The sequence below is a fragment of the Rosa rugosa genome, chromosome 1 (assembly GCF_958449725.1).
Source record: "Rosa rugosa chromosome 1, drRosRugo1.1, whole genome shotgun sequence".
Lineage (NCBI taxonomy): Eukaryota > Viridiplantae > Streptophyta > Magnoliopsida > Rosales > Rosaceae > Rosa > Rosa rugosa.
Window position 1 is genome coordinate 2,742,882 of NC_084820.1, and position 11,173 is coordinate 2,754,054.

Genomic DNA, 11,173 nt, shown 5'->3' on the forward strand with positions numbered 1-11,173 from the left:
TATTTATTTTTAATTCTTTTCCCAAACTAAATTCCAACCAGCATAACTCACTTTACTTCTGAACTGAAATTTGTTCCTTTTTTTTTTCTCATTGTAATTCAACAAAAATTCAACAAAAATGCAGTAACCAACAGAGTGGAATCAGATATGCAGCCAACATATCTAACCCGATAACAAGTTGGGCTGATTTCAACAACATGTAAAACATTACAATCTCAAACAAGGCAATTAGTTCTCTGATATGTCCAGGGAGTAGTACAAAATTCACTATAGGAACACACTGAACAACATTTTTTCCATTTAGTCTGATATGGGTTTCTGTTCTTTCTAGGAATCCTGTGTGCTCATGAATCCTCCAATGAACCCAGCACCATTGCAATCTCCACACAGAATCTCCCTTTTACCCCTGCAAGAAATATAGCATATATAATCAGAAGCAAGCTCTAAACTGTAAAAGGAACCAAGGGTTCAGAAGAAGAAAGACAATCGATGTTTAAGATTAAGATCTCTCTAATAGGACAACTTCGCTGTCTAATGGAAATTATGATGGTAAATACATGTTGTTTTTGTGGATTCAACACCAATAGTATATTATGGTAGGAGAAAGGAGGTTTAACAAGGCTACCTGCAAAGCCAACATAGCCCACCGGCTTTGAACTGTCCGTTGAAGTGGTCTACAGAATTGACTCCAGTACCTTTGCACTGAGAACATGCTATAGCACCTGTTTTAATGAATTAAAAGATAGGTTAGCTCAAATCCTCTGATGCGGATACTAACAAAAGAGTAAAGAGTTGCAGACTAGTTGAAAATCATGCTTGCTCAAATTCAGAGATTTGATTCTAAAGCATCAAGCCAATATTCAGCATAACATAGATTTGACAACAAGTTGATTACTTACCATTTCCTTCACAATCAGCACAGACTATGCTCCTTCTTTTGGTGGTTTGATTACCATCTGTTGCCTGCAAGACAAAACCAAAGTGAATTCCAAGGAAAAGAACAACCTTCAATATTCATTCTGAGTTTACCAATTTTAACAACAATTCCCATACATGCATCGAATACAAACTCCTAAACAGCTCGTTTCCCAAGTCTTGTTTGATGTAAATTGCTTATAAAGGATGTTCAATTCACTTCAAAGTCATCATTTTACAATTCATTCAACCCATTTCAGTTCCTTCACAATCTAAGAACTCATGGGGTCATGCCCACCATAATATAGTCCCAAGTACTATGCTTGAGCAAAGAAAATCAATGAAATGCAATATTTTACAAATTTCAACAAAAGGGTAAACTTGTTTCATCTAAATGTCTCACCTTGATCTCCCAAGATTGAGTCTTTGCAGCTTTTGAGTTCTGAAATGCTTCATTCACCCGAAGCACCTTACCACCACCCCAATTTCCAATCAACACTCCTACACAATCAAATTACTCATTGAATTCACAAAACCAGAAAAATCACAATTAAATAAAATAGCCCAGAGATTGAGTGAGAGAGACAGAGAGAGGAGAAAGAGAGAGTACCTGGTTTGTTTGAGGACTTGAATGAACAAACTGGTATTAAACAAAGAGAAGAAGTTGCCATTTGATGAGGTTTCTAGACTTGTCTGTTTTTCAAAACAAGAGGTTTAATGAAACTCTATCTATGAGCTCAAACTCAGACTGAAGTAGTTTTAATAGTTGGTGGTGACGAGTGCAAGTAATACAAGATAAGGCTCTTCCCTGTCACCTTATAAAGATTTTTCAATCCCTTCTCTCCCAAAGACCACAATGCCCCTGATCAAGTTACACTGTCTTTACAACAAATGAGGTGCTTACTGTCAAATCAGTGTTCACAAGCAGAGTCTGGAACCATTTCAGAAACAATTGCCTATTGTTTCTGGAAAACTTGGAGACAAACTAAACAACATGGCAAGCGCTCTCTTGTCAGCTCCTTGTTTTCTCTCTCCAAAAAGTAAGTAATTTGGTATTTCACTGTTGTTGTTGTTGGTTTTCTTTTTCTTTTTACTGCGTGTGTGCTGTAAATTGAATGCCAATTGTAGCTTCTGTGTGTTGAATTGATAAGTGTGTTTCTTCAAACAGATAAAGAACTTGGTGTGTTTGTAAGCAGATTCAGGAGTCTTAATAATGGCAATCTATTACATCATAGTTTGCTGAGGAAGAAGTATGGTGGCTCACTTGTGGTGACCTCAGTGGTTTGTTACTCCACCCTTCTCTAATTTAAAGTATTGGGTTTGGTTTTTGTTGCCTGAAATTGAGTTAGCATATGTTTCTTTTGCAATATGAGAGGTGTTAAACTAATAAGGAAATCAAAATTAGGTGAGAAGCAAGAACTTTGATTGGTTGGTGTTGGATTTTGTTGATGATCAAATTCTGTGTGCTATGCTTGATGTCAATTTTCATCATCTGACAGTTTGGAAGGAAAGTCAAGACCACCAGAGAGACTGTGATACCTGAGCCGGATTACCGGATTCCAATTGTGTTACTAGGTAGATGTTGTACCTTGCTCTTAAATTCCGCTTCAAGTTATGCTTGCAGAGTTATCTTATCACAATTCACTGGTTCAATAAACTCTTAAAATGAGCTGAGTTAATTGTTTAATAAACTCTAGTTGCATCAGACTCACTGCTTTGGGTCCATGGGAATCTGATTTCATCATAACTGATGTATAGATGTCTATGGATTTTTGCCAGTTCTTGACTAATATATTTTTGGAACCATGCATTTGATAGCTGACTACCAACTCTCCTTTTATATAAACAATGTTACACATATCTTTATAGAATCATTACATACAATGCCAAATATATAAACTGAAACAGGTCTATCCGGTGGATTAGCCTATACAAACAATCTTTTACCAGCTGCGCCTGTTGGTCTCCTTGGATTACTCCTATTGTTTCAGGTAAACCACTCTACCAGAAATGATTGGAGTGCAAGCTAATGTTGATACCAGACAAGTTCAAATGTTAATTCGAGAAGTATCTGATTATTTTGTTCTGGTGTTCTTCTTCCAGACTACTAGAGTTAGATTTGTCTTCGATGAAGAGGCTCTGGTTTGTTCACTCAACCTACTTAGTTTTCTGAAACAAAGTGACGAATTTCATTATTTGGGATGTAATAGAAGTTCTAGTAATGATATGATGCATGTTCACCAGCTTTATAATTACTTTCCCTTCTTGTCTCTGACATTTGTTTCTTTAGGAAGTAAAAGTAGGGGAGGAGCTTGAGAATTCGGGTGAAAATGTATTCGTGGGTGGTAAAAACCGTTGGAAGTAAGTATGCTCTATCTACGAACCTGTTGGATTTCATTATAAGATAAGCCAGGTCACTTATTTACTGAATGTAGATACTCATCATTTGTGAACTGGGAGCTTTGGTGGCCAAATTTCCCTATTCTGGTGTATTTCAAAGAGACGCAAACAAAACCTGAAGGGCAAGTGCATTTCTTTCCGGTGATATTTGTGAGTATCTAAGTGCCAAGCTTTCTCTGTTTGTGAAGTTCAAAGTCTATAGTCTTATGCTAGCAACTGATCAAGGTTTTGGATGAAGAACACAAGTAGTTTTGGCATCAGATTATATAAAATATAAAGAGAGGATTAAACACTGACAAAGTAGAGTACTTGAAAGGTTTATCTTGCAAAATGTACTGAATCGTGTGCGCATATAGAGACATTGAACAATAATAAAATGATTTGAAATCTGGTGTTATGTGATGAGCAGAATGGGAAGCAACTTTATGATATCATGGTGGAGAGAGCTGGCCCTTCCCAAACTAGTGGACCAAAATAATCTTCAAGGCCAGAGCATTGCAGTTACAGTTATTGAATTGTGGATCCGATAGCAAAGTCACTACTCTTCTGAGGTGCGTACAAATCAATAACTAGAATGCTATTGCATTGATAGGGTAGGGGTTGTATATTCTGGAATTCTCTTACTCAACCTTCTCATGCATGTTTGCATTTCATCTTGCAGGTGACGGCGTTTTTTGGTGACTTAAATTTAGCATACCTTATTCTGGTGCCAGTCACCGGCTCAAACTTTGCCTGTATTCTTTTGAACATTCAATTCTATATGATGTCTGTATATGATTGAATTTTTCAAGGGAATGCCTTCACATTCTTTATTTTAGTACTCAGCTTTGTTCAATTTAAATGTATACTTCTGTGTTCACAGAAGAAGAATGTAATGAATTGATGAGTGTATTTTGTTGCCTACCCAACCTGTCCTAAGTAAGAACAGGTCTGAGCCTTTGAAAAAAATGAGGTGAAAGCACTATTCCAAAAGTAAAACAGGATGAAAGGGAGGAAGTTTATTGTGCCTACGAGCAGTAACAGTATAAGTCAACATCCTCAATGAAATTTAACACATCAGTAAGATCAAGCAAAAAAATAAGATTTTTTTTTTTTTTTTACAACGAATAGCCTCAGCATAAGGGACAATATAGAGGTGTCAATGAATACAAACCGCATATTTATTTGTTTTGAAGCAACATCGACCGAAAGGCAACGAAAATTCGAAAGGTAACCCAAAACCTTAAGGCAATCATTTTTTCCGGAGGCATCAACCGTAGGGGGATTAATATTTCGAGGCATTAAATTACTAAAGATTACTAGGTTTTGAAGAATTGGGATTTTGAAGAAAGAAAACCCAGAATCTAGAAATGGGTTTAATAAAGAGACAGAGGGTGGTGTATCTAGGAATTGTACCAAGGATATCTATAATCAACACCCTCTCGAATCTGTCCATATGACCCAGCTACAATCTCAGATTGGTATCCCCAATATTGTCTTGTTTGTTTTACAGCAGTTGACTCTCTCCAAGGAGCTGTGTTTGATCGAGTGGGAGAGATATTGTGTTTAAATTGCAACTGGGATTGAAAAGAAAGGACTTAGGGGTATGGACTGGAAAAAAATAAATACAAAAACAGCTTTTATTGGTATTGTGTACTTTAATATTAAAAATCAATGAGAACTTGATACATGTCTGCATGTGGCTCGTACACACTCAGGTGAGTGTGAGCCTAGCACTTCCCAACCATCAATGTAAAATTGACAAAATAATTGCTCAATGTGTTATTCACGATAATCCGAAGGCATTTATAACGGTAACCGAGACATCATCTTAATGAAGAGGTAATGGAAATATTGAGAGGCAACAACTTTATTATTTCTGAAGAAACAATAATCCGAAGGCAACATTTCAATGTTTTTTTTCTTTGAAGAAACAATACTTATGTCATTCTGAAGGTAACACCACAGGAATAACTTTCAAGTTATAACGGTAAAAAATATTTTAATGCATATAAAATATGCTAAACCATAAGGTTAACAGCAATGATGCACAATAAATAGTACGAAAATGGTAAAATGATATTATATACAGCTATTAATACAGAAAAGTAAAAATGCAAAACATGTTACAAACATAATGCATTGAACAATGAAGTGAATGCAAATTAAACTAAAATTTTAATTAATAGTAGCACATAATGTAAACCATTACTACTTCATGCATTATAAAAGGAAAAATTGCACATTATAGTATCAACATTTAAATGCCAATTGAAAAATCATTAGCAATCAAAATTGACAACCATGCAAACTAAATGCAAAGAATAATTGTCATGGTAGAAGTTTATAACTGTTTAAGTAAAATAGATTCGAGAGAGAATGTAGAGAGAATTGTAATCATATTATTGAGAATAGGAGCCATATATATAGGGATTACAAAGTACATATTCGAATGTTACAAGGAATACTAATCCGAGTAGAATTAGGAATTCTAGAACCTTCTCTCCTATTACTACTCCTAGTTTGATAAGGCACACTAAATCGATATTCCTTCAACACTCCCCCTTGTGCCGCTCAAACTTGGTGGTGACGCTTCATCCGTTGCCTCGTTAAAAACCTTGCCAGGTAACAAAAACCCTGTGGGATAAAAATAATCTTGGTCGAAGGACAAAAAGAGCACAACACGTCCTTCACTCTTCGAGATCGAACATCTAGACATCATAATTCCCCCTGATGTCGATATCTCCCCCTGATTGCTACAATCGTGGGAGTTCGGATAACTTTCTCAATCCGATGCTCTTCACATGTTTCTTGAAGGTGGATTTAGGTAACGACTTAGTGAATAAGTCCGCTACATTATCCTTTGATCGGATTTGATTCACTTCAATCTTTAGAAGTGATTGTTGTTGCTGATTATAAAAGAACTTAGGCGATATATGCTTGGTGTTGTCGCCCTTGATGAAACCTAACTTAATTTGTTCAATACAAGCTGCATTATCCTCATAAATGCATGTAGGTTCATCTGTGGTAGACTTCAAACCACAACTTCCTTGAATATGTCTAATTACAGATCTTAGCCATATACATTCGCAAACGGCTTCATGTAGAGCAATAATCTCTGCATGATTCGAGGAAGTAGCAACAAGGGTCTGTTTCGTAGACCTCCAAGATATCGCAGTGTTTCCCATGGTAAAGACATAACTTGTTTAGGAGCGACCTTTGTGAGGGTCAGAGAGGTAGCCTGCTTCAGCAAAACCCAGCAAAACATCATTGTCATTTTGATGGAGGGGAGTAGGGTGAGGCCGGCCACCATGGGCGGCGGCGGCGTCAACATGGCCGGCGGTCATGTTATGGACGGTGGCAAGTTGCCTCTTGGGGTCCGGTCCCTAACTTCCGACATTCCTTTTTTCTCTGTAGGGATAAAATAGGTCCATATCAATCGTACCTCTTAGGTATCGAAAGATTGTCTTTACACCAATCCAATGACGGCGTGTTGGCGCAGAGCTATGTCGAGCTAACAAGTTCACTGTGAAGGAGATGTCTGGTCTTGTGCATTGAGCTAAGTACAATAATGCGCCTATTGCACTTAAATAGGGCACTTCAGCCTCTAATGATTCTTTGTCCTCATCCTTTGGACGAAACGGATCTTTTCCTGGCTCAAGACTACGACCAATCATGGGAGTACTCACAGGCTTTGCTTTATCTTCATGAAAGCGCCTTAGAATTTTCTGAGTATATGCAGACTGATGGATCAAAATTCCATCACTACGGTGCTCGAGTTCTAAACCGAGACAAAACCGTGTTTTCCCAAGATCTTTCATCTCACATTCGGATTTCAAGTATTTAGCAGTTTCCTTTAACTCATCTAGAGTTCCAATTAGGTTCATGTCATCGACATAGACTGCTACGATTGCAAATCCGGAACTTGTTCTTTTAATGAACACGCATGGGCATATTTCATTGTTAATATATTCCTTCCCAATCAAGTAGTCACTTAGACGGTTACACCACATCCGTCCGGATTGTTTTAATCCATATAGTGAACGTTTTAATCTTATTGAAAACGCGCTCCGTGGTTTAGAGCCACTTGATTTGGGTAATTGAAGTCCATCTGGAACCTTCATATATATCTCTGAATCTAGATCCCCATAGAGATATGTTGTAACCACATCCATAAGCTGCATGTCAAGTTTTTCGGAAATTACCAAACTGAGAAGGTAGCGGAACGTTATAACGTCCATTACGGGAGAATATGTCTCCTCGTAGTCGATTCCAGGGCGTTGTGAGAAACCTTGCGCCACAAGGCGGGCTTTATATCTTACCACCTTATTTTTCTCATTACGCTTTCTAACAAAGACCCATTTATGGCCAACAGGCTTTACATTTGGGGGTGTCTGCGTTATAGGCCCAAATACCTGTCTCTTTGTTAGTGAATCCAATTCAGCCTGGATCGCATCTTTCCATTTAGGCCAATCTGCTCTTCGTTGACATTCTTCAACAGAGCGAGGTTCGATATCATCATATTCCATAATTCCTTTTGCAATATGATATGCAAATGCATCATCAATCGCTATAAAATTTCTATCCATCATCTCATGTACACTAGTGTAATTCATTGAGATCTCTCTATTCTTTGGAATTGGTTCTGACATTGGAGCGTCCCCCAATGATGTCTCTTGGACATAACCATAATCTGGAATATTCTCATGAGATGGATTATTTACATCGATGATTAATGGATTATTCTGTGCCAAAATCGTTTTCTTTCTTGGGCGAGAATCCATCGAACCTGTGGGCCTCCCGCGCTTCCTGGCAGGAGCCATGGGCCTAGCCACAACGTCACCATCACTGTGAGAGGGGACGTTGGCGCCATGCTCAATTTCCCTTGACATGGCGTCATGTCCTCTAATTTTAGGGACATCAATCCTTGCAGGCACGTTTGCAGCAGGTATGTGTGATCTCGTCACTTTAGCGATATCAGAAAACGCATCAGGCATCGATTCTGCTACGTTCTGAAGATCGAGAATTCTCCGCACTTCAATTTCGGACTGTGCGGTTCGGGGATCAAGATGAGACAGAGTGGGGACAGACCACGACAATTCCTGTCGTTCCTGTTGAACATTGATGTTCTTATCTCCCCCTAACGACGGGAAGACTGTCTCATCGAAGTGACAATCCATAAATCGAGCAGTAAAGAGATCGCCTGTCAAGGGTTCTATGTAGCGGATAATCGTTGGAGAATCATATCCAACATAAATGCCTAATCGTCGTTGAGGACCCATTTTGGTGCGCTGTGGCGGCGCAATAGGCACATAAACTGCACACCTAAATATGCATAAGTATGAGACATTAGGCTCATACCCAGTCACCATCTGGGACGCAGAAAAGGGTTGAGTGTCAGTGGGCCTTAGACGAATAAGCACAGCTGCATGCAATATTGCATAGCCCCAAGCAGAAATAGGGAGATTGGTGCGCATTACCAATGCCCTAGCGACCATTTGTAGTCGTTTAATGGCGGCTTCTGCGAGACCATTTTGGGTGTGAACATGAGGAACTGGATGTTCAACATCTATCCCAACGGACATGCAATAATCATTAAAAGTTTTTGATGTAAACTCCCCAGCATTGTCTAATCTGATAGACTTAATAGGATGATCAGGGTGATGAGCCCGTAACTTAATTATTTGTGCTAGGAGTTTAGCAAATGCAGCGTTCCTTGTGGACAATAGTATGACATGTGACCAGCGTGTCGATGCATCAACCAACACCATAAAATATCTAAATGGTCCGCATGGTGGTTGAATAGGTCCCCAAATATCACATTGGATTCTTTGCAAGAATGGTATATTTTCTTTGGTGTCCTTTGCATAGGATGGTCTCGATCCTAATTTTGCTAAAGAGCAGGCTTTGCAGAACGAAGGATGGGCTTGAGAAACAACCAATGAAGATTTTGGTTGAGCCATGAAGTCACAATTGACTTTAGAAGTAGAAATTTGAGTCAGGGGAGCAGAGGTGGCGTCAAAGCCACCCTTGGACCGCAGGGGGATGGCGGTGCCGGCTTGAGGTGGCCGGACTTGAAGGGGGAAGGCGCCGTGAGGCACAGGTGCCCCTCCTTGATCCAAATTTCGAGTTTTACTTCCTTTTGTTCTGAAGAAGGGATGTCCGTGTGAAGTCTTTAATATATGGATCATCATGTCACGACCTGGATGTCCCAAACGGTCGTGCCAAAGCCTATATGTGTCAGAATCCCATAAATCATCTCTCATAACATGATTGGATTCAATTATTCGAATAGTGGTTGCATACAACTTACTAGATCGACACATAAGTTTCTCTAATACTCGTTTATTTCCGTAGTCATTAGAGGTGATGCAAAGGAACTCTTGTCCATTCTCACAATGCGTGTCCGCATGAAAACCATTGGCTCTTATATCTTTTAAGTAATAAAGTTTGAAAAATATGTCCATGACATGAGATAAAATAAATCGATACTTTATTAATAATAGCCAATGATTACATCAAAGTTTCGTGACCATAATCTAATCCAAAGTAAATTCAAACATTAGACAAATTGTAGTCTCTCAATTCGTTCGGTAATTCCAATTAAATATGATCAGGGAAGTAGAGAGAGATGTCGGTGGAGCAAAGCTCTCTCAAGTATCACTAATCTCAATTACTTTCCTAGACATCATACTTAATTGAGTACGCCTAGAGGAAAAGAGATAATCCAATAAGTCATTTTATTGATTAAGGCATAATTGCCATTACATAATTCTTGGAAATTAAAAGACTATTCTAAATAAAAATCTGCGGCATTCTATCTTCATCGCCAGATTTAAAGTCTTTTATAGCTCGATATCTTGATTACCATTGATCAAGTACTCCATAAAATACCATGAAGAGGATGCTCTCTTGATTGAGATGTATTGACACAATACATATGGTCCCTAGGACCAATGGTGTTGGAAATAGTGCTACCATGGCCAAAAGTGGCGCCATGCATAAATAATATGATGCAGAGAGCCTCCGAACAATATTTCATAACTCTTTCAAAGTTTAGAGAAGCGGATATTATTCCATCATGCTTCTAAGTTCAGAAAATTGTGAATGTTACTAAAACGTTCACGAGGCGCAACCCAAAGGTTGTTAGTGTTATCCTCATTCATGTACTCAAACTGGATGGCCATCTTCATGTGGCGCTTCATCAGGGTAAATGCCCTGGAATTATCTATCTCAGTTTGAGGGCCTTGAGTGGTTCTTTTAGAACAAGACTCCTGGATTGTAGGCAATAAATCAAGGGCAATTAGGTGGAGCTCAACATTATGAGCCCACATGAAAATTTCGTGCCCGTAGAATCCAATGGAGTAAAATCGAGCTCGTTCAAGTCTTACATCCTGAAAAGGAAAGCAAGAACGTATTAGTTTCGGAGTCAATGCTTCCACGAAAACTAATATAAGATTTCTGAGCCTTAATGCTACCAAGAAATCGATTTCCAAGAATATTTGGATTAGACCGAAACAATGATGTTTATATGGTCGTTTAATCGATGCTTACGGACGCTCTTAGTCCGAAGTCTTACCAACGCTCTTAGTTCATTTATAGCGCGAATCCCCACGATTCCGCTTTCTCAAAATCGAACCCATGTTATAAGAAAGGTGGGATGTAGAAGAAGGGAGGTTTTCAAGTCCCCAAAGAAAAAGAAGGAGAAATTAAATTCGAAAAGCGGGAACTTTAATTATAAAAACTTACTTGTTTGTTTGAAGCTTGAAACCTTGATTCTTGAATTCTTGAACTTTTGGAAGCTTGGATTATTTGTTGATTGATGGAGGCAGTTTTGGATGGCTTGGTGTTGGTGGCAGCAAGGTGTTTTGGTTGCTGC

The 11,173-nt window shown here is 38.6% G+C and overlaps 2 protein-coding genes across 2 annotated transcripts; one reads left to right on the plus strand and one right to left on the minus strand.

Annotated features, from left to right (window-relative positions):
* Window positions 1-106: 106 nt before the first annotated feature.
* LOC133710314 (protein BUNDLE SHEATH DEFECTIVE 2, chloroplastic-like) lies at window positions 107-1,712 on the minus strand. Its single transcript, XM_062136360.1, has 5 exons — window positions 1,526-1,712; window positions 1,319-1,416; window positions 900-963; window positions 626-722; window positions 107-406 (listed from the first exon to the last, which is right to left on the minus strand). Exons 1-5 carry the CDS (start codon window positions 1,584-1,586, stop codon window positions 328-330), a joined length of 399 nt encoding a protein of 132 aa, XP_061992344.1. The 5' UTR covers window positions 1,587-1,712; the 3' UTR covers window positions 107-327.
* Window positions 1,713-1,788: 76 nt separating this feature from the next.
* Window positions 1,789-4,216, plus strand: LOC133710307 (uncharacterized). The gene is made up of 9 exons (XM_062136351.1): window positions 1,789-1,955; window positions 2,084-2,196; window positions 2,415-2,490; window positions 2,824-2,906; window positions 3,019-3,057; window positions 3,206-3,276; window positions 3,351-3,465; window positions 3,725-3,866; window positions 3,977-4,216. The coding sequence occupies exons 1-8, from the start codon at window positions 1,910-1,912 to the stop codon at window positions 3,791-3,793; spliced, it is 612 nt and encodes a 203-aa protein (XP_061992335.1). The 5' UTR covers window positions 1,789-1,909; the 3' UTR covers window positions 3,794-3,866; window positions 3,977-4,216.
* Window positions 4,217-11,173: the final 6,957 nt, after the last annotated feature.

Coding starts and splice junctions, on each gene's coding strand:
- LOC133710314 (XM_062136360.1), bottom strand. CDS start 1,586: ATGGCAACTTCTTCTCTTTGTTTAATACCAGTTTGTTCATTCAAGTCC. Junction 1,417..1,525: donor CAAGTCCTCAAACAAACCAG/GTACTCTCTCTT, acceptor TTGATTGTGTAG/GAGTGTTGATTGGAAATTGG. Junction 723..899: donor TGCTGATTGTGAAGGAAATG/GTAAGTAATCAA, acceptor TCATTAAAACAG/GTGCTATAGCATGTTCTCAG.
- LOC133710307 (XM_062136351.1), top strand. CDS start 1,910: ATGGCAAGCGCTCTCTTGTCAGCTCCTTGTTTTCTCTCTCCAAAAA. Junction 2,197..2,414: donor CACTTGTGGTGACCTCAGTG/GTTTGTTACTCC, acceptor ATCATCTGACAG/TTTGGAAGGAAAGTCAAGAC. Junction 2,907..3,018: donor GATTACTCCTATTGTTTCAG/GTAAACCACTCT, acceptor TTCTTCTTCCAG/ACTACTAGAGTTAGATTTGT.